The sequence below is a fragment of the Parus major genome, chromosome 3 (genome assembly GCF_001522545.3).
Source record: "Parus major isolate Abel chromosome 3, Parus_major1.1, whole genome shotgun sequence".
NCBI classification, from domain to species: Eukaryota; Metazoa; Chordata; class Aves; order Passeriformes; family Paridae; genus Parus; species Parus major.
The window spans coordinates 29,302,230-29,326,145 of record NC_031770.1 but is presented as its reverse complement, the minus strand read 5'-3'; the positions used below and the strand labels follow the sequence as shown (position 1 = coordinate 29,326,145).

The window sequence follows — 23,916 nt, the reverse complement described above, 5'->3', positions numbered from 1 at the left end:
AGAAATAAACGGCATTCACAATTACTTCTGTGAAGACTGGTGAATAGCTGGCGGTCTCTCAATAATACACTGCTACTGAAAGCTGTTTTTATGTCTGAGCACACTATATTCATTATCAAACAAGCTTGATTTCATAAACTCCTTTCTCTTGCTGCTTCTAAATTTCACATCTGGAACTTTCTAATTTCCCTACTCTAGGCATTTGAGTTCCAATCTCATTGAACACTCCAGTAACTGTGTTATGACCAAGTAATATTTTGCTAGCAATGGGAATGAGTCTTACATAAAAGCACATGTAATTCTCTGCTGAGCCAGACTAGTGGTCAGTTCAATCCAGCATCCTATCTCTAACAGTGACAATCAGAAACTATCTGAGAAGTCTTTAAATTCACCAAGAAAACCAACTGTTCAATTTGACAAACAGTAGAAGTGAAATAAATGAGAGAATTTTATTCTGTTACTGCCAGATTTGACACTGAAATCCAAAACACACATGTCATCTTGGAATAATTGAATTAGCCATCACTACTGAAGCAGCAAAACCAAAGGCGATTTTGCTGGTTTTCTTCACAGGCTTTATTCCTATCATATTTTCTCACAGACTTTCAGGAACATGCTAGAATCTATGAAACAGCATATCAGGTACAGCACCCAGACAGGTTGAAGGATGATAACTAAAGTTTTCTATCCTCCATTTCAGAACACTGAACTAGGAGCAGAATGGAAATGGGAGGCAAACCAAATTCAGAACAAGAAAACCCAAAACTCTTGTGTTGCACTAATCCAATTGAAGAGCAGCACATCTTCATGTAATTGTTCACCTTGACAAGGAAACACTATAAATTCTTGCAATTCCTAAACATCAGTCTACACCCACATACTTTGGCAAACTCCAGTATCTCCAACTCTTTCCAAATGGCTGAGGTTCAAACCTTCACTTGAACATTTCCTGAGAAAAAGATTTCACCACACCTCTTGGCAGCCAGTTCTTTGGCCCAGTTGATGTCATAAAGGTTTTTCCTACTATTTAAGCAAAACCTTCCTCACTTAATCCCATTATTCCTCATCACTGACAGCCAGTAGGGTTTCATTCAATCTGCAGCAAACCTCAAAAGGCTTTTTGGCTAAAGGAAAGAAGAAAATCAAGGATGAATATAGCCTTTTAATTTGTTCCTTCTAGATCCTCTACTACAATTCCAAATTGATCAGATTTCTTCTTACAAATTACAAATGGTCTGTACTGACAGTATTTACTGACAGTGACAAACCAAGCAAGGGGGCTCTGGAAGGAATGCTCCTGGTGTCCACCTTTGCAACTGACAATATCAAACTTTATTCATTCACCTCAAGCTTCAAACTTCTAGCAGCATTAAGGAGGGAAACAAGAGTTTTCTGACTAAAGCAGTCCAGTTAATATTTCCATTGGCAAGTGAAATCATCTTCTTTCAGACAGTATCTAACACCTAGATTCTCTCAAGACTAAAAGGAAAATTCTTTCTCCCCACAGGGAACCACAGCTAGACTAGTGTTTTAAATAGCAAGCTATGCTGGAAGAGAACTGGAACATCCTGATAAACTTTTTTGGACAATAGAGCATTATCACTTTTCAATGTTAGTTTTGTTTCAAGATATGGCATGTTAAAAAGTATGATGTGCTACAATGTTATGACACAGAGAAAAGGAGGGGAAGCAGCAAGCATAAGAATAATCAGAAAGGCAACACCTTAGGGGAGAGAAAGACTGTGCCCTTTTAACAAGGGAAACGAATCATAAACAGGATAATTCAGACATGAATTACTTTACAGTCAGAGACTCTTCTTTCTTACTTTTCATAGCATTTTATAAAACTGCATCTTCACAAGAGACCAAAAAAAAAAAAAAGAAAGATAAAGTAACATTTTTATGATCACACACAGTGAGCCAGTGACAGAAGTACCTTTAATACATGATAAAAAATCCCAGCAAGAACAACAAGGACTCATCTTCCTAGTTACACATATTTGCTCTGAGGATTTACTGTTTGGATTTCAAGTATTTTCTTTCAACTCCATTGTATAAGGGGCAGAGTAGAATTTGTAGGCAAAGTAGCATGTTTCAAACAATTGGATGAAGACAGAGTTTTCCAGATTGCCTCAGGAAGGAGATTGAAGGCATGCAAGAGTATTACTCTGAAGAGGACAAATTCCAAGGAATATCTTAAGATGGACTACAGACTGCCCTGTTGGGCATTAAAGTGAGAATAATTCCAGGCAGAAGTGCCTTATAAAAGAAGAGTCAATAATTAAAGTGAGCAAAGGGAAAAGTTCAGACAAGAAGATGTGGCAAATGTGAGAAAATAGGAATAGTGACTATATAAATGGAGACACAAACAAGTATAGAGTCTTGTTTGAAGTGCCAAGACAAGGATGATTCCTGATAGACATATCAAAACATTGAACATCAAAGACACATAGTGAAGCTGCAGTACAAAAAGACAATTGAGTGAAGACTGCAGCCTTAACAAAAAAGAGTAAGTTCTGGAGAATCTCCCCAGTGCTTTAAAGAGAATCCTGACTGAAGTTAGGGACTGACAATTGTAGACAGTAGATGAAATGCTGACAATTTAGAAAGAAATATTTTAGATGACTTTGAATTCAGAGTAAAATCTGAATTTTTTTGATTAAGGAAATAGTCCTTCATATTCATATAGGTTCTATTTATATTTTCCATTAACTTCTATAAAAAAAAAAACCCAAACCAAAACAACAACAACAAAAAAAACACACCAAGAAACAAAGACACCCTTTTTGAAGCATTTCAGCACTGTTTGATTAATGGTCTTCAGTTGGTATTACTATATGCAATTTAGTTAATTGGGACTAAAAGCATTTATAATGCTCAGGAATTTCATTGTCATTTGAATTTTGACTTCAGATACACTAGGATAAACCTGTAAGTTTTCTATTCAAGTAATAGGAGCTATTGCAGGACAGAGTTAATATAAGTTTTGTAAGAACCATATCTTAAGTCAGCTTTCCTTCTCTACTAATTCACCAGTTGCTGAGTCTTCTGACAACTTTTGGCAGCTGGGCCAGGTAGCAGTAGTGTTTAGAACATTGACTGGCAATAACTTCTTATATTCAACAAAATGTGCCATGTTTTATGTTGCTGTGTTAAATATATGATCTCTACACTCCACCACACTTGTGCAAACTGGAAATAATCACTGTTTCAATCTAAAGTCGTCAGCAGCAAGTTATTCAGGAGCTCAAATTTTAGGTAGTTGTCAGTAAATCATTCTGAACCTCTTTTCCTCCTTCTTACAAAAAGGAGTAGAAGCAGAACCACATACCCCAAATTATTATTCATCACAATGATATTCCTCTTCAAAAGAAACATTTTTTGGGAAAAATAGATCTTCATTGGTGTTAATTACATTAACCTCCTCATTCCCCAATGGACATAGTGCTGGTCACCAAAAATGACATGAGGGAGAACAGGACACCTAGGTTTTGTTGCTACCTGCAAGAGTTGAAAATAAATCCAAACAGATTGAGTATACAAAGTGCCAGCTTTCAAAAATGAGGAGGAATAAATTGACAGCAAGATGGCTGAATGGGATGACAAATATTTTCAACCACTGTTGTCAGGAAGGCAATTTAAGGAAAAACAATACTGGCACTGATATTGTCAGTGGTCAGCTTCCCTATAAGTTATTTGTTGGACATTCAAATAAAAGTGAGCTCAGTACAATTTCCAGAAAGCCCTGCACTTTTACTTCACAAGAACAGAGTTGATATCCAGAATTTGAGATTACTTTCCTCTTACATACTGTGTCACTAAACTGGCCACTGTCTTGCAGAGCAAGATACAGGGAAAGACTGAGCAGTGCCTTTACAGTTCCCAGCTTTCCTTCCCCCCATCAATTAGAATCAGTCTGCAATGATTGACTATGGAGGCAAAGGAATAAATTTCTACTCTGTGTAGTTTTTCCTGTTCCTACAGTTTAGTTCTCAGTTTTATTACTTTCACAAAAAGAATTCTTGTTTGCGGGTTCCGCCAGATTCCCCACTTGTGATGAATAGCTTTCAATGTAACAATGATTAGGTGTGGCTGGTCAAAGTCAAGCTGCAAAGTGTAAAGTTTGCAGCAAGCTCCACACTTTTTGGATACTTCAATGCACTAAATATTGCTGCTAGATGTTGCAGCTCAAGCTGCAGAAAACACAGCCCCAAAAGGGTTCAGTTTCACACCTGAATAGTCTCTTCAGATACTCGCAAACTCTGGGTTACAAAAATTACATTCAGGACTAGGATTAAAAGAGGATAAAAAAAGGCTTTCATTGTAGACTGCATCATTGAAGTCATCAAATGAATGAGCATTTTCAGCTCATTCTTCTTTTAAACTGGCTTCAGTATTCAAGTTACAGTGGGTGCTTTTCTTGACAATAAGCTGCAAGACTGAGACAGAGGTGCAGGAGGGCAAGAGGCAAAGAGATGGAACACTCTTAATATTCAAGTGTTAGAGTATCAGAGAAACTTCCTCTAAAATGTAAGAAAGACCATGACCACATTTGTTTCTTCAGGATTTAAAAAATCCCCAGTCTAAGAATAACTAGAGATGGAAGAGGCATGTCTTTGGATGAAAACTTACCTCCTCAAAATTAAACTCAAGCTATTGTTGAGTGTAGTGGAAAATCCCATTTCAGTCTCTAAACACAAGTATGGCAAACAAGAACACATTCCCTCTGCTAAATCATTTTGCGGGTTGGGTAGGGCTGCTTTTTTTTTTTTTTTTTTTACTTGAGAAGTAAATGAGACTATCCATTTATCTTTCATTTTTTTCCTGAATGGAAAATTTTGACAAGCTGAGCATTTATGCAAAGTACTTTTCATGAATGTAAGAGACTGGCAAGGACCTGCAAATCATTCCACCAGATTCCTCAAAGGCTACCACATTTTACCCAGCAAAGACTGACCTCAGTTATTCAGGGACTTTTAAATCAACACAGAAACAGAGAGAGAGAGAGATAGAGAACAACTAGTTACCTAACTAGGGTAACTCAGCATCTATCCCATATGGGCTTATTAAGCAGTCAATTGGTCCAGTAAGGGCAAGTTACCATGGGACCACAAGCATAGTCAGGCTTGTGAGTTACTGCTTTTTACTAAGCAGCTCAAGTTATCCCCACCTGTCTCCCAGATATAAAAGAATGTCATAATAATTCAGGAAGGATTCTTTATTTCAGCTAATTACTAGAGAACAAGCTGACTTTAATTTTTTCCCTCTCCTCCATAGGCGGTACCAAATAACCTCCCAAACGTAGCTCATGTGCATGGCTCACTTGCTGAATCTGCACTGCTCATTCCTATCCAACTCTTGTACTAAAGATGCATTCTTATGACTGCAGCTAACCCTAATCTCTTCACCTTCCAAGTTTTGTTGTAATCCTGATTTTCTCTTTGAAATAACCCCAAGAGCTTCCAACTGAGGCTAAAAGGCCCCCACTTCTGGAGCCATACATCATATGTGCTACACTTGCATATCCAAGACACACATCAAGTCTGAATAGACAAGCAATGCAAATGGGGCAGTGCACATAGAGGGATGGACCCGCCAATGTCAAATATAGGTTAATACCAAACCAAGATTTCCTGCATCTCTGTCCCAGGTCTGAGTCACAGTCAGTGAATCCCATAGTGCATTTGGTACTAACACAAACTTTGGCTGCTACTGTCCATCAGCACAGACTATTTCCCCATTCACTTTTACAGTAATAAGTTAATTGTAGCCTAAAATCTATTAGCTGAGAATGAGGTAGGAGATGACTGTCAGGCACTGGGATCCAGTGCCTGCTGGCACAACACCACTCTAATAATTTCACCTAAGAAAGAACAGTAAATGGGTGAGATTATCCCAAAGTTAAGGAGCCACAGCTTTACACACTGGAACAGATTCTCTACTATTTTTTTGAAAGATGTACAGTTCACTGGGAAGAGGAACATTATAGTAGCAGCCAGTAGTTTTCACAATAAAACCTTGTCACTGACCTTCTTCAAGGTCTCTGAAAATGCATTTCCTTTCTATGGTCTGAATAGGAGTTATTTGAGCCAACAATTGCTAAGTGATGACAATTCACAAGTTGATTTCTAAGTGGCAAGTGAAATTTCTAAGTGCAAGTGAAATAATATTAAATTATAGATAATTTAATATATTGTATCCATTATTTAATCCACAATTTTGTATTACTAAATAAAGGATTTACAATCAGGACAGAGGCTCCTGAAACTCTATGTCTTCACCTTCTAGGACAGAATAAATCATTACCACCCCAGAAATGCCATCAAGCTAGAATATTAGCAGATAATCAGCTTTCATTTAGCACAGCAAACCTACGTATATTTTTGAGGCAAAATATACAGAATTTTAAGTTAGCATAAGTTAGCATTAAGGACAAGCAATATGTCTTGAAAAACAAACAAACTAACTAACTAACTAACTAACTAACTAACTATTTGAGTCATTTCCCTTCCTAAAACAAAATTATAAATGTTGCCTTTTTACTACTTAGCAAGTTTGCAATATATGCACTGTAAAAATCACTCCCAGAAGAGATTCCTTAGTCTAAATATTTCTGTCCAAGTACCCTCTTTTTACCTGGAATCTTGTCCTTTCTGCAGCATAGATTTGGTAGTGAAACATGGCTTGCAAGACTTTTTTGTGACCATCTGGTACCAAGCAGACAGCCCCTAGGATCTCCAGCACAGCAATCTTGGTCTTAATGTTCTCAGTCTGTAAACTCTGGGATATGATGTTGATACTTTCTGGATGGGCCAAGACATGAGCCCGTCCCTGGGAGTTGTTCATCAGTGCCTTGATACACCCTATAACGGATGTGTGGATGCGACTCTCTGAGGTTTCATAGTCCATGCTCTTCAGGAAGTTCAGCAAACAACTCAGGCCATCCAGCTCAATAAACCTGGTCACAAACCTGAATAGAGAAAACCCAAAAGAAAACAAGCAGGAAAATCAAGGAAAGCAGACCAAAGGCACTTTTTTCAAAAGACACCATATTATTCAACCCCAGATCTCTAAAAGCCGGCTAGTTTTCAGCCTAAATTCACAGAACAATTCCCAGGTATTTAAGAAAAACAAAGCAAACATACCAAGAGAGGAAACATTCCAGCTGATAATGGTGTGTTACATAGTTTCAGGGAAATTATATGCTATCATTTTATACTTCTGTTTGGTCTCTGTGTCCTTTGTTGCAGTTACCACCAAACACTGTTGTAGTTCACCTCCACAGCTGCTACATTTTCGAGGCTGAAGGGATTCTTTTGAATTGCTCTGTTTTACATACCCAGCACACAGACTTCTCACCACACTTTTAGTTATGAGTTCAGATTACCTTGAAAACCATTTTTAGGCTTAGCTCTAACTTTCAGCCAATATATAGGTTATATATAGGTATATATAGGTTCCACCTCCAGGATTTGGCACACTGACAGAGGTAAACTCCTTCCCACTCTGTCCATCAGCCATACTGCCTTCACACTTCAATCCCATGACATATGTATAGGAACATGTTATATTTAAAAGGGGCATGTTCTCCTGTAAATGGTATAACACTCCTCTGCTTTTGTTGAAAACCAGGGTTAAAAAAAATCCAAATGGGTCAATTTAGACCATGCAAACAGCCCTCTAGACAAATAAGTAGAAAAGGATGGAATTAGATAAGTCAGTTCAAATCAATCATTCTAGCAATATTTCATTTGAAATTCCCAGAATTAAAAATCGGGATTCAAAGACATGGAAAGGGCTGCAAATAATTTCCCTAGATCACATTGTTTACCTCCTGCCTCCTCTAACATGTTGCTCAGGTAGGTACACTTTTTGGTATGTCTGAATACAAAACAATGTGCATCACTCTTGACTTTTCAGTCTATAAAAATGTACAACAGCAATGATTCTTCTATGCCCACACTTGGAACAGGATAATATAGAAAGACACTTCAAGCAATTTTAAAGGTTGCTAACAATTGCCACCTGTGTAACAAAATAAAAATACCAAAATTCTGTGTTGTTGTGCTTTTACCCAGTCCCTCTTCTTCCCTAATATATCACCTTCCTTTTTCTGTCCATGAGGTGCTGTTACTTATAATCAGTAATAAAGGAAGCACCGTACTGAAAGACCAAATTTCAGTGGTCTCCATTCGTGTCCCTGTACCACCAAGAGAAACTCAAGCCATACTTATATTACTCTGGATAATATGGATTTGACATATGGATGGTCTTTTGGTGGTTACACTCCACATGACACAGGAATTTTCAGAGTCTAACTGAAAGTTACACTCACTATGCTGATAAATTTGACAACTTTCAGCTTATGTGGGCCAGCAATTTGACCAAAAACATGTAAGAGCCTGGCACATTCAAAGGTTTCAATCTGAGGTTTGGAATTTATTCAGAACTGGATTTCAAAGTGACTATGAGAGTAAGGGCACACACAGGAACATGTGCACACCAAAAATAAAAACATGGTTTAACTGAACCCTGCTAAGACAATCTGCCAAGTTTCACACAGGTCTGATTACATATTCTCTTTCCTGTACTATTCCTAGCCCAGAGAGCAAACAGTGAGTTGTGTTACTCAATAGCAAGCAAAGCCAAGTACTTTCTATTCCAGCTGCAATCAGAAGAAGGAATCAAATTATGCTTTTCATCCTCCTTTTTCTAAACACTTATTTCCTTATTCTCCAGAATAGACAGAAGACTTGCTGGGGAAGGTAAAGAAATGGCAAAAGTAGTTTCCGGCCGAATAGATACTTTCAGTATGAGGATTTTCTTGTTGTGGGGAGGTGTGTAAGTAAGTGTCTGTAGAGGTAGAAAAAGAAGTGGGAGTTTAGGTGATAGCCTGAGAGCCACAATCCTCACATTCTTGGTGTTTGTGCATGTCTGCCTCCACACAGATATCTGTGTGTATGTGCAAAAGCAAAGTGAACTTATACAAGAACCTTCTTGCACACAGTACACAGCACATGTGTAACTAACTCTTGCTCTACACAGCCTCTGTGCTGCAAAGTAAGATCTTGTTCTAGACTGGGAGGTGTAAAGTTAAACATATTTGCCAATGCATTCTGGCTAACACATTCAAATACTCAAATGTAAATAAATCAGAGTGTGTTTTAATAGGTGCTACACAAGCAAATTAAAGCCTAACCTTACCTCAGACTTTCACTTGACCAGTTTAGTACACTAAAAGGCAGGACACCTCTTTGCCTTTCAAGTTTAAGAGAGTGTAACAGAAGTAGCAAAGAAAAAAAGTTTTGATATACAAATTAAAATAGAAAGACTAGTACTTTGAAGGCTTAGGTATTACACTGCTTATGAAAGAGATTTGATGGAGCTGAGGGCCTCTCTACTGCAACATTTCCATCAAGAAGAAATTGGCTTGTTGATCAGGTACTGGCATGCAGCCCATTTGGCAGCTAACCAATTGAGTTGCTGGAAATTAATTGAGACACAAGACTTACCTAAAAATTTAGCTTGCCTTAACTGTTTTTTTCAAGAAGCCCCACAACCATTGCCAGCGATTTAGAAGACTTTATAGGGCAGCCCATAGATGCTTGTACTGACTTGTGGTTGTCAGGGTTATTACAAACAGATGAAGCAACAAGCTGTTGTCAAGGAGATCCAGAGAATGCAATACAGGTTGGAGAAGAGAAGTCCTGAAAGACTTTGAGCAATAGAATTTGCTCAAATCCTCATTGCTCTTCTTCTCTATTGCCTTGCTATCAACAAGGAGTTTGGGCTGTCTATTCAAAATGACAGAGCAGAACAACAAAGAGTGGCCACCAAAGTGATTCAGCTGGACAAAACAAAGAGGTCTTGCTGCTGTGGCTACACTCAATGAAAGCTGTCACCTTTACAGAGTAAGCATCAAACCATCCCCACATTAAATTAAGGAATTTAAGTCTCAACAGCATAGGACTTTAGTTTAAAAGCCTGATGAGAGTTGGAAGCTTGACAGCTGCCTTACCTTCCATTTTAACATAGAGACCAGCTGCATGTTACTGTGTTCTCTGCTTTAGGACAGTGCTGGACAGCATCAAACAGTCACTCTTGACTTGGGTCTCAGTATAGGCTACAACTTTTCTATTTCCACATTAAAAGCACTCACTCTACCTGCATGTAAAATTATCAAAGCTTGATAAATCTTTATGCCTGAGGAGCACCAGAATATGATTTTCTGGTCTCTTAAAGCCCATCACAACAGGAAATAAACAGGAGGTAAAAAAACAGGGAAGCTGCATGCAGTCAATTTTTTAAAGATTATGAAAGGGAGAAGGACAAGCAGAACTTAGCTCTGCAAGGAGTCCCAAAAATATCTTCAAGTCAAAGTAACTACATTGAAAATTCTGGATTGTTTTCATTTATTTATTTCATGTGCTGGTTATGCATTCATTGATATTTGAAGGTGAGGAGGGAAGAAGCCACCCACAGAAATGATTTTTCTGAGAGAAGCTATTATGAGTTTCCTCTGTGCCTAGCAAAAACCAATAGCTGGCTAGTTCTGAGAAGTGACAACCTATTAAGCCATTTAAAAGCTGGGTCCACCTCTGTGAAATCCACATTTTAAAGACTGGCAAGCCTGGGAAAGCTCCCTCTTGCTTCCAGCTTTGAAGAGGTAAATGGGCACCGGTCAGGCCGCCCCCGCTCTGCCACAGCCTGCGTGGCCTGGCAGGGCTGAGGGCCACGGGGCCCCAGTTGCTAACATCTTGCTAATGCTGAGCCCTGCCCCACTGCTGGCCTGTGCCAAGCTGTAGTCTGCTGGGCCGTGGGACTGGCTACAGGCCAGGCCAGACCCCCTCAGCGGTGGCCCGCTTGGCCCCAGTGGCTGCTGGGCAGGGATGGGAAGTCATTGGCCCGCAGCTGAAATTGATAGAAGCAGGGGCCAGAGCCAGAATGGCTGCCACTGTTCTTGCTAGGCCCCCTAAGATCTTAGCACAGCCCCCAGTGCAGCCTGAAATCCATCACTGTGACTGCTTCAGCCACTGCCCGGCAGAATCCTTCACAGAATCACAGAATACCATAGGTTGGAAGAGACCTTCAAGATCGAGTCCAACCCATGCCCTAACACCTCAAATAAACCATGGCACCGAGTGTCAGATGCAGTCTTTTTTTAAACACATCCAGGGATGGTGACTCCACCACCACCCCAGGTAGACCATTTGAGTACTTTATCACTCTTTCAGTGAAGAACTTTTTCCTGACGTCCAACATAAATTTCCCTTGGTGCAGCTTGAGACTCTCCTCTCGTTCTGTCAGCTATTGACTGGTGAAAGAGACCAACCCCCACCTGACTACAGCCACCTTCCAGGAAGTTGTAGAGAGTGATAAGGTCACCTCTGAGTCTCCTTTTCTCCAGACTAAACAACCCCAGCTCCCTCAGTCGTTCCTCAAAGGGCTCATGTTCCAAGCCCCTCACCGGCCTTGTTGCCCTCCTCTGGACATGCTCAAGTGTCTCAACATCCTTCCTGAACCAAGGGACCCAGAACTGGACACAGCACTCAAGGTGCAGCCTCACCAGGGCTGAGTACAGGGGAGGAATGACCTCCCTGTTCCTGCTGGGAATCATTATTCCTGACACAGCCCAGGATGCTGTTGGCCTTCTTGGCCACCAGAGCACACTGCTGGCTCGTGTTCAACCGGCTGTCACCAGTACCCCCAGGTCCCTTTCCACCTGGGCATTGTCCAGCCACACTGTCCCCAGTCTATAATGTTGCAGGGGGTTTTTGTGGCCAAAATGCAGGACTTGGCACTTGGACTTATTAAACTTCATCCCACTGGACTTTGCCCATTCATCTAAATGTTCCAGGTCTCTCTGCAGAGCCCTCCTCCCTTCCAACAGATCGACTCTCAGCTTAGTGTCGACACTCCCAGCTTAGTGTTGTCTGCAGATTTTCTAATGAAAGACTCAATACCCTCATTCTTGTCATCAATAGAGATATTGAACAGAACAGGCCCCAGCACAGACCCCTGAGGGACACCACTGGTAACTGGCCCCAGCTGGATGCAGCACTATTCACACCACTCTCTGGGCCTGACCATCCAGCCAGTTCTTAACCCAGGCACAGAGTCCTCCTGTCCAAGCTATCGGCTGCCAGCTTTTCCAGGAGTGTGCTGTGGGAGAAAGTGTCAAAGGCCTTGCTGAAGTCCCAATAGACAACATCCACAGCCTTTCCTGCATCCACCGGGCGGGCCACCTGGTCATAAAAGGACACCAGGTTGGTCAAACATGACCTACCCCTCCCAAACCCATGCTGGCTGGGTCTGATGCCCTGGCTATCCTGTAAGTGCTGCATGATTACACTTAGTATAAACTGCTCCTTAACCCTAACAGGTACTGAGGTCAGGCTGACTGGCCTATAATTACCAGAATCCTCCTTCCCACCCTTTTTGTGAATGGTCACATTGGCCAGCTTCCAGTCATCTGGAACCTCACCAGTGAGCCAGGATTGCTAGTAAATGATGGAGAGGGGCTTCACAAGCTCATCTGCCAGTTCACTCATCACCCTGGGATGGATCCCATCTGGTCCCATAGATTTATGAACATCCAAGTGGCTCAGCAGTTCTCTGACTGCCTCCTCCTGGATAACAGGGGGACCATTCTGCTCCCTGACACCATCTACCAATCCAGTAGATCACTTGTCCTGAGGACAAGCCATCTTCCCACTAAAGACTGAGGCAAAGAAAGCATTAAGCACTTCTGCCTTCTCCTCATCTGCAGTTACTAAGCTCCCTCCCTCATCCAATAAAGATCAAAGGTTGGTCTTACCCTTCCTTTTACCATTAATATATTTGTAAAAACATTTTTTATTGTCTTTTACAGAAGTTGCCATTTTAAGTTCAAACTGAGCATTGGCTTCTCTAATTTTTTTCCTACATGCTCTAGCAGCCCCCCATATTACTTCCTGAGAGACCTGACCCTCCTTCCAAAGATGATACATCCTTTTTTGTTCCTAAGTTCCTCCAAAATCTCCTTTCCCATCCAGGCTGGATGTTTACCTTGTTGACTTGTCTTTCTGCACAGGGATAGCCTGTTCCTGTGCCCTCAAGATCTCTGTTTTGAAGCACGTCCACCTTTCATGGCCATCCACAGGCCTGAGAAAGATACTAACTCTTTCACTGCACAAATAAAACTTGCAAAACATTAATCCTCTCTTGAGTGAGAGAAAAGGACAGAGTGAAAACACATAGCAGACAATATGAAGACACCAAGGTCAGTAAAGAGATTTAAGTCCCAAATAGAAATAGAATAATGACAGGCCTTAGTATTAAGCTGAAAATTATTTTAGTAAAGCCATAGAGATAGACTATGATACACTAGAATATCTCCTTTAATTCATAAAAAAGTATACAAGGATAGAATGTTTAAATTGTAGACATGAGCAGAGGCATCCATAATGAAGCCAAGCAGATGTTGAAGTAGCTGTGATCCCACAAGAAGCTTGAACATAGAGAGAGATGAGAGTAATAACGACCCTTTGCCCTCAAGGAAAGTAGAAGAAGACCTCTGTTCCTAAAAATGAAAATAAAATTTCAAAGATAAATGAAGAGAACCTTTGCTTTTGAACAGCTCATCCTTAAAATAGTACTCCATAAATTAACATAGCCCATAAACTCAGGTGTAGGAAGGCTGTAAAAATGAGAAAAATGTCAAAATAACAAAATTCCTTCCCAGGCAGCTGCTATTTGTAGAAATTAAAAAGCCACAAGAGAACTATTTCTTGTGCAGAAGTCTCCATAGCATAGCAAGAGAAACTCCTCTCCCTACAACAACTGATGAAAGACTATTTTAGAGGTAGCACCTGACTGAAAATCTCAAGTTTTGTGTCTATGTTGTCACAGAGAAAGAAAAGAGATTGTAGAGAAGGGAGAAGTGTTCTGAAGGTTTTATTCTGATTCTTATTATTCTTTTAGTTCTGTTAATAAAGTTTTCTATATACATTTTAAGTTTTGAGCCTCCTTTACCCTCCTGCTAATTCATATCTCACAGCAAAAAATGAGTAAATAATTGTAGTAGGCGTACTGGCGATTTTAGCCATTGCTGAACCCACTACATTATTTAGTGCACTAGCTGAGAAAAATTAGGAAACCTAAAACACTACATTTCATTTGTTTGGTTTAGTTAGGATCTACTCCCCCCAAAATTACTGTATTTGGTTAGGCATTTGTGATGAATAAAGCTCTCTGAAACTATGACTTCAGCATCATGTTGGTGCAAAAGTATGTGGCCAATATAAAAAACATTCAGAATTTTTTTGATTGTTTCCTGAAATCATATCAACTAAAGTTGTTGTTTCTCCACATTGCTCTTCCAAGTGTTAAATTGGAAAGGTTTCTATACTAGTTAGTTTGCTATTGTTCAGAGCTTTGTTCCCAGAAAAAGAAAGATGACCTTACCTTCAAAGATAGTACACAATAAAGTCTCTTTACATTTTTCTGTGCCACAGTTACAACATAGAATGGGAAGAATGCTAAACCAGGTGATGTAAAATGGATTAGCTGCTTTGTACAAAACAGTTCACATTATTAAAGATAAGGGGAAGCTTAAATTCAAAGTTCCGAGTAGAGGCTGAGACTTTGCCCAAAGTGAATCAAATTACATGGGATGTGCAGGGGGCTGTGAAGACTAAAATCTGATCTTCATAGTCATTACCTGTGTTTGCAAATATCTGTCACAGATTTTTCACAGCAAACTTTGTCTTTCATTTTCCTGAAACTACATGTTTCAGCATTAGTGTGAAATTAGTTATCCTCCCAACTAGGCAGGCTCAGACCAGGGACTATAGGGCTCTCTAGGTTTCTGTCCTTGCCACTCTTAGTGGTGTCACATCTGACCATTAGGAGGTAGTGAATTGAGATGAAAGGTGAAAAACATTACCTCATGGGCTGAGTCCGCAGAGCTGTCTTCAAGTCTTCAACTATTTTGTTTTTCATTTCTGTTTCTTCTTCATCGAAAGCATACAGAGTCTGCATCTGTTCACAAAAGAAGGTAGCAATTAGGAAAGCCTGTGTGGAAGCTAAGAGACATGGCAGGAATTATGAAAAAACAACTATCCCATCAACACATGCAGAGGTGTCTGCTGACCTCTCACTAGGAAAGCAGTGCCTCAGCTACAAAACTGAATCCAGATGAGGCTGCTCATGTGGACTGGCAGCAGCATATCACTTTGCCACACTGGCTAAACTAGTGTTCTCAGATTTCTTCCAAAAAATCACAGTTGCCAGTAGGCTCACAGAAAACTGTCCCTAATTTGGAGAAGCAATCTGCTGTGGTGATCTATGGATGTGTGAGGCAAAGTTTGTAGGGAGAGGCAATATCTTCTATTAAAGTGACATGACTGGAGGGATTTGGGGTGGAAGGAAAAAACCTCAAACAAACCAGACTTATGTGTCAGGTTTCAAAGCATAAAATCTTCTTTTCAAGCCTTCAAGTACCCTGAATTACATTTTCTGTACATACATGTTTGACTTTTCTTCTCCATGCAAAGTATATCACCTGTTTTAAGACAATGGTGTTCTCTACACACTTTGCTCTTGCTAATTAGGAACACTTACTGCAAAAAACTGGAGCATCATAAAAATCCCTGTCCCTTTTTTTAACAATAAACTGAAACACATGAAGCCTAGATTTCCTTCCCCCAGCCCTGTATGCAGCTTGCAATAACTAGAGCTTGCAGTCAACTGGAACAGAAGTTGCTGTGGAAGATTGTACATTAAGGTGAGAGACAATGAGTAGAATACACACAAAAAATTATGGTTCTCAAAGTCAGACAAAGCCCTTAAAAAAGTGGTATATCAGAAAATTAGGGTTCCAGATCTACACTCAGCACCACTGCAACCTTGTCATGTGAAGCAAGACTCTTCTGTGCCCTTTTCATATATCATTCTGGCTCACAAGTCCCATGTGTGTCTTTTGTAAAAGTCAAGACTGAATGTTGGAAATTCTTAGCCTATAGCTATGTCTTCCTAGTTGCTTAAACTGTAAAATGAGAGGATAAATGACTCTCTTTTTGGCAGGACCTCTTGTGGATATCACTCAGTGGTATCTGGAAAACAGCTCTGAACCTCTTCTCCAATGAATAACCCAATTAAACTAGTGTCATCTATCAGGGATCTGATATTGTACCTCCCTGTGGTGGAATCTGAGTAGCTACAATTATGGCTTATTACAACAAAATATTTCAGTCTTTATTTTACTGTTTAGCAAGCATCAAAGAAAACATTTCACTGGAATCTCCTTTAACCTTCTGCATCTCTGCCACCAGCCCAACACCTCACTTCCTTTGAAAGGGCTCCCGCTGCTTACTTTTGCAAGTCATGTGATACCAACACATGTCAAATCCTCATGGTGGTCATTTGGCTGCATGTTGTTGCTCTCTTTTGCTGAACAGCTGGCATGGGGAGATGTGTTTAACTCTACGGGTCCTCTCTCTGATCAAATTCACTCAGTAACAGAGTGAATTTCCTGCCCTAATGGAATGACAGAGCACTACTGATGGAAAATGAGCTGTTGATGTTTTATCTTTTGCCAGCATCCCCTGACAGCCAGAAACATAAATTGAAATTCTTAAGCTAAGCCATATATGATCCCCCTCTTCATAAAATAAACAGAAACCCTGAACAGGCATTATGGATGACAAAGTCCTTGGGTGTGATTTGGGGTTTGATTTGTATTTTCTTGGGTGACAGCCCAACTAGTCATCTTTCCTTTGGCCTGTAAACGTTCTCATTCCTCCAACGGCTTAATTTCTCCTCTGAGCCACTGTGGGGGGAAAGCAAATGGATGGTAGGAAGGTGCTCAACAGTACTTTGTTCAAAGTGAAAAAGGCTCACTTCCAAATGAAACAAATACAAATAATTGCTTCTGCCTTTACAACAGAGAGTGATTATGGAAAACCCCTTTTTTAAAGCTGCATGCAGGCAGCCAAGACCCCTTCACTTCTCACTCTTGTGAATGGCCAGGAGTTCAAATCCTCATGCCCTTGCTAAAGACAGACTGGGTTTGCATTGTGAAATGGATTTCTCGGCAAGAGTTATAAGAAACATAACTATCCGTGGGAGACAAAGGGGAGAGAACTGTCATTATTTGAGGTTGGATTTCATTCATGTTGCTGACTGATGAATTGCTTTCTTGAAGTACAAATTGCACTTGAGGACTAATGTCTACTGGGCTCAGGAGGCAGATAGTTACCATCAGTTAACCAAAATACTAGGAAGCAGAAGCAAAATATTGCCAGGTTCTTTTCTAGTGCCTCAAAGGTAGTGTATATATAGGGCTCTTTTTATAAGCACATTTCATATATTTGAAGTTTTCCAGGTCAAGTATATCACTTTGGAAAGTATAGCATCTATTTACTTGATTTACCAAAATAAAAAAAAAAAAATCAAGATTTTGTGAAAGCAATCATTCATGTGGATTTTTATATGTAAAACTTCAGATAGTATAAGAAATTATTTTGAAATTTTGGCTCCACTTAAAATGTAATACTTTCTATTTTTTAAAAGCACACATTTATTTCCACAACTTATCCTAAAAGCTAATCATTCCCCTAAACTGCTGGGAAGGAAAATACAAAGACCATAATGATAGCACGTGGGGAAAAGAGGGAGAGAGAAAAAGAAAGGGCATAAACCAGCATAAACAATACACAGTATAACAAATCTAATTTTACTTAATAGCCTCACATGTGTGAAATGAAAAAGGTAAAAAGCAAAAAGAATGAAGAGCAAAAAAGCAACCTGGATGTTCTGACTTCCCATTATAGTCAGTTGAAATTCAAGGTGCATCACATCTCTAACTACATTAAGGCTGAGCTAATACAATAAATTATTATTAGAACAAATTTATTTGAAGAAACTATAAATCACAAACTATGAACAGATGTAATTTAAAAAAACCCTGAACTTTTATGCAAGTAAGTTTAAAGTAGTATAGATGTAATCTAACTTGGTGGAAAGAGTTATCATCCACCTGCTAAATTCTGCTGAAAGATATATATATTTTTTAATCTCCTGTGAAGCTCCTCTGCCTTAAACAAATGTTTTCTGAGCCAAGGAAAAGGGCCTGGTTACAGCTGTACTTATTAATCTTGACCCGTCTCCCACTCTCTCAACTGAGCCACCTCTCCAGAAAAGCTGGATTTTCAACTACTGCTCACCTGAAAGTCTCTCTGTGAAAACGCATCCACAGCCAAGATCATAAAATCAACACAGTGCTGTCAGAACTTTTCCTCCCCAGGGAAGTGAGAGCTGTGTTTATTTGTGCTGCCAAGCAGTGTCATGGGGCAAGGAGGGCCAAGGGAGCACAGGGACATTGCTTAACATGTGATATTAACAGGGCATGCTGTATAGATAGAGCAGCAGCTGCTCCATTTTTAAGAAAAGAAACTTCTGTGTTTTGATGAATCAGCAAATGACAATGACATTGACAATGGAAACAGTCTTCTATTGTGGGCATGCACCCTGTCCCCATCCCCAGTATCATTTATAGGATGCAGAGACCAGGGGACTAGACAAATTTGAAAGTTTCACTTTCTAAATTAAACATGATTAGCAGCTGCCCCTTTGTCTCAAATGAGTGGTCCAGAAGACAGTGTGTCAATGTTCTACTTCTTTCCAGTCAGGCTACCTGGAGTCTGGGACAGTGCTTCCACTTGCTGTGAATTGCGCACTAGTAAAGAGATACATTTTTAGATATTTGCTCTTGTGAGAATTTGGTTTAAAATATGTAAAAATCTGAGAAGTCATAGCAACAGAAACAATTGTGGGAAGAGAACTGTGCATAAAATGCATGTTTTTTTTAATTGGATCAGGAATCTGTGACCTAAAGTGCTTCCTAACATAGTGGTCTAAGGTTACAACCAGGGAATGTCAAATACAGTTAGGAATCACCACATTGCTGCCAAACATAATTTGTGAAGGGCAGATACAGTGGGTAGCACTTCAATGGGGCTTCTGAGAAAGTGATCATTGAGCACAGAAGCCCTAGCCTACTGAAATCCATAGAAAGATGCTATTAGCACGAAAAAGGTGCCATTTCCACTCAATCAGTGAATAGGACATATTTGCCAAGCTAATATATATGAGAAAAGAACTTCATCATTAAACAAAAGGACATAAATAAGGATGTGAAAGACAAATATGAAAGATTCTTATGTGATGAATCCTCGGAAGATGCAAAGACAATATTTCATTGAAAGCAGGATTTAAGGCATTTTAAACGAACATTTCTGTGATTATTATTACTATTTTAACTCCAACACTTCTTGCAATATTTCTAATTAAAATATTGCAATACCTGATAGTGCCCAAGAGACACAAACTGAAATACATTAGATATTGTCAGAAAGCAACATGAAACATGTTTTAAAACTCTACTTGGATACAGTTTTTAAAAAAAATGCACCACTAAATTTAGAACTGAAATTATATGGGAGCCAAAAATAACTGTTTGAAAATTATAAATATCAGAGGTCTAAATAATAATGAACAGAACACATCTTTTAAAGTGAGTTGGAGCTGTTTCTTAGCTGGATTACTCCAGTTTTCTATTGATAAAATTTCTGCAAAATCAAGTCAACTCAGTTTCACCTGCTGAAAAATTAAGCAATCAAATGGTAAATCAGAAGCAGGGGTTTTAACCCCAGTGTGTCTTCTCAACACCTCAAGCGTAAGAGTGAATCATGAGTCTTGAAGCCAAATGAAAGTTTATCAACCATTCAGACATTGGCATTCAGGCATGCAAACAACATTATCAGGGCTGGTGTTCATTGGTGCTCTTAAAATATGTTTAAAATTAGAAACATAGGCCAAAATACAGACTCATTCCATGAAACTGTTCCAGATTTACAACAGTGGGGTATACATATTCACTCCAAGTTTACATCAAGATCATTTAAAGACTAACCCAAAAGTCACTGAAATCAATAGGCCTTGGATCAAATCCTACCAGAAGTGTCTGGCTCAGTAACACCGCCAGGTTTCAGAATAATTTTTTTTCCTTAATGGCCCTTGTAGAGTAAAATTGTTCAGTCAGGAAATCAAAGCAGAGTGCCAGTCACTAAAGCTCAATGTCTTTTCTAAAAATAAGTCCATATTCTTCTATTCCCTTGCTCTGCCCCATGAAAATATGGCACGAAGGAACATTATATTTTTGTTTATTCGGGACTCTCAGTAGAAAGCAGCTTTTATTTTATCCTCTTAAATGAGTTATTACACCTTGTAAATCTTAGGTTGTTTTATTCAGCAAGACATATTTCACCATGAGAAATAAGAAATACAGCATTACTGCCACATTTAGCATCCATTAAGATATTAGTTTTATGAATTTATTTTATAGCTCATAACCACAATACAGAAGGTGCAGAGAAGCCTTCAGAAATCTAAAATAAAAGCATAAGTAAAAAAGCAATGTGTACTACCTAAGATGCTAGGAAAAGAACTCTATCATCATTTTTGCACAACCATCATCTAAAGCTGAGTAGACACTGCACATGAGTAATTGGAGGAAGAATTTGACTAAAAATTCAGTAAAAGGATCAAATTTCGAAACGTAAAATCTACTGTATCAAGGAGATCAGTGAACATTCTATGCAGATGTTCTGATTCTGCTGGTGACCAGCTCTACTGGATGTTCCAGGGGAAGAGACTCACTACACAGCTACCAAACAAGGACAATTTAAAAAGGTTTTCCTCAAATACTTTTTTGGCTTGTATCTTATGTCTAAGGTGTTACAGACTTATGCACTTCTATTTATGTGCTCTTATATTACTGGATTTATCTTATATAAGCAGCTACCTTTTCTTTAGTTCTTCTACTAAACTAAGAACCCAAGTGTTACTTGGTAGACTGATTACAAATCAACTTGAAACCATACAACAAAATAAAACTTCACCTAGTTTTTAAATAGTTGCTTTTCTGATTCATCAAACATTCTCTTCAATTTTCATTTCAGACTCTAATTTGGTTGCCTTCAGTGATCAGTATTGTAGAAACAGAAAATGGAAATGCTTATTATGCTTTCTAATCTACTCGAGTAGAGCTCTTTGTTATGTAAGCCCTATTTTAATCAGTCATGGGCTAAAATTCTTCTCCTTTGAGGACTTCTTCCTAAAGAAATACATCCATATGGTAGGAAATCTTCCCTGTTTAGCAGGAGAGGTAACTTACTGCTGCCATGGAATTAATGCGGTCAATATAGTAGTCTGGCCAGCTGGTAGCAAGCTTATTAGGATCTTCTTGTTCCTGAAACAGAAAGTTAGGCAAGGTTACACAAGATGACTTTACAGGATGAAAGCCAGTCAAGAACCACCTGGAATTCTACATTGCTCTGCTCTTTATTCTGTTATCTCCCCCATATTATTGTACAATGCACATGGACGTGTGGCATTTATTACAAACATTTCTGAAAGTGTAAAGTTAGCACTGTCACCATGGTATGTCAGATAAAAAGAATCCCTTTCAACTCAGATTATCCAACACAGAATACTAAAGTTTGATGGTGATACAGTTATCTTTGGCATCTAAGCAGCAAACCTCAGTCCCTTAAACATGTTTCCAAGTAGAAGGATAGCTCATTTATAGATAGCAGGTTTACATTTTGTATCTTTATACTGACAGATCGTATAAATTATTTGGTCTCTCTACTGTTATGGTGATGGTGGAATTCACCAACAAAAGGGTTTAACATCTGCTATGGAGAAAAAAAAAAAAGGAACTTGAAAAGAAAATAAAGATGGCATCATTTTGATGTGATAAACCAAAATAAAAATAGGTTCAGCCTGGACATTAGGAAGCATTGTTTTACCAAGAGGTTGGTCAGACGTTGGAAAAGGCACCCTAGAGAGGTGGCTGATGCCCCAAGACTCTTGATTATTTAAGAGGCATTTGGACATTCCTTAACAATCTGCTTTAATTTGATCAGTCCTGAAGTGGTCAGGGAGTTGTACTCGGTGAATGTTGTTGGTACCTCCAATTGAAATATTCTTTTCTATCCTGTCCTAATCCTATCATATCCTGTAAAGTCAAGCAAAATCTAAAAACACCCAAAGGAACACCAAAGCATCCCCTACTTACCTCCCATGTAATCCACCTGAAACTCTTCAGTAGACTAATCTCAATCAACATTCTAAAAGAAGACCTGCACTGACTCAGGAACCAATTATTTTTTGTTCCTTGACTGCTCAAAGGAAATTAGATTTCCTTCTAATGAATATATTTCTGCATAGGTGTAAGTGTCACTGGTAACATGAAGATTTCTTTCCAGGAGTCTCATCTCCCATTACAAACTACAAATAACTAGTAACAACATTCCTAGCATATAGTAAGAGATTGAACCACTTGACTCATCCTAAGGATGACCAAAGGTGTATGAAGACTGTGTGGATCTTGCCAATGCTGTCTGCGCATGAAAGCTTACTCACACTGGAAAAACTACCCTGGAATATACATAACAAAATTAAAAGTGTAGGTTTATCTAATAGTACCTCAGCTATTCTGCCATTATTTAGCTTAGAGATGTGAAATAGCTCTATGTGTCTCTTGTTGAGCCACATTCAGAATGCTACCTTGCTACCTGAATTTCCTGCCAGGGTACATACCAACACAATTCTGCACAACTCAAAATCTTCATAATTTGAACTAAAAACAAAGTCATGACTGAAATTTGAATCTTTCTCTTTCTTCCACTGTATTTTCAATGTGTAAACTAAAGAAACATCTCCATTCATGACACTAACAAAACAGTTTTGTCCTCATCTAGAAAAGGACTGCAGTGCAGATACGTGTCAGTTCAGTGTCAGGTCACACAGTACAGATCATGAGTCTTTATTAACCCCTTGCACCCAACTGAACAACTAAGAAGAGCAAAAAAATTAAACAAAGCATCATACAGAGGGATATCACTGTATAAAAATGTGAAAGGCTGACAGAGTGGTAAGAGATACCAACAATATCAGCAATTGCTACTTACACACCATGTACCACCTCATGTGATAATAGAGGATGTCTCTTAAATTAACTGCTAAGTTCTGCTAAATTTCCTTACTTTCCTTTCCTAGCCACAATTAACAGGAATCTGACAGACCCATATCTATAACAAACAGTGCATTACAGAAATATGTGACTCCCTTTCAATAGCCAGTTAGTGTCCCAGTGATGTGCTGGAGGCAGGAAAAACACACATGAAGGTCATGCACAACAGCCCACTTTATTGAGACCTCTTCTCCTGACATAGATTGGAAGGCATGTGCGGTTAATCCTCATTGGTTGAGCCAGTCGCCACCTGGCCGACCAGCCAATAGCAGCCTGAATCCCCAACGGCCTGGGCCTGCTCTCCAATGGGCCTCGCTGGTTGAGTTACATAAGCAAGGTAATTATGTAATCAATCACATGTCAGTTATAAAGTTGGGATTATTTATAACTGTAAGGTCTCCAGGTCAGCTGTAGGCCACAGTTCCTCCTTTGTGTTTTTAAATACACAAGAAGCATCTGTCATCCTCTACAGGGCCCTTGCAGACAAGATGACAGACATGACATTGTGTAAAATTCTCGACCTATGCCTTGAAAAGCTTGAAGGAGGCCTTCAACTGAATTCTACAGACCCAGCCCCTTTTCAGTTGCTGATATACACCATATACCTTTAAAGCTGTAACATTCACTCTCAGGACCTGTCAGGCAGAACTGCTAACAGTACAAGTTATCAAATTGGCATGCTGCAGGCTTACAGATTAAAGGCTACAAATTTACACTTAACTCTAAAACAAGAAACATTTCAACTCTCAGAACTGTAGGAAAAACATCAAGGAAAACAAGCTGTCTCAAAATTTTCAAGTCAAGTCCACACATTTAAATATGTATAAAACCCTCAT

The 23,916-nt window shown here is 39.2% G+C and overlaps 1 protein-coding gene across 3 annotated transcripts in view; it reads right to left on the bottom strand.

Moving 5' to 3' along the window:
• Positions 1-23,916, bottom strand: part of DAAM2 (dishevelled associated activator of morphogenesis 2) — a 216,431-nt gene that overhangs the window by 69,638 nt on the left and 122,877 nt on the right. For all 3 annotated transcript variants that reach the window (XM_015620851.3, XM_015620853.3, XM_015620854.1), the window contains 3 exons: positions 21,218-21,292; positions 14,927-15,021; positions 6,637-6,970 (listed from right to left, as the gene is read on the bottom strand). In XM_015620851.3, coding sequence (XP_015476337.1) covers positions 6,637-6,970; positions 14,927-15,021; positions 21,218-21,292 — 504 coding nt within the window. The remainder of the gene's footprint in view (positions 1-6,636; positions 6,971-14,926; positions 15,022-21,217; positions 21,293-23,916) is intronic.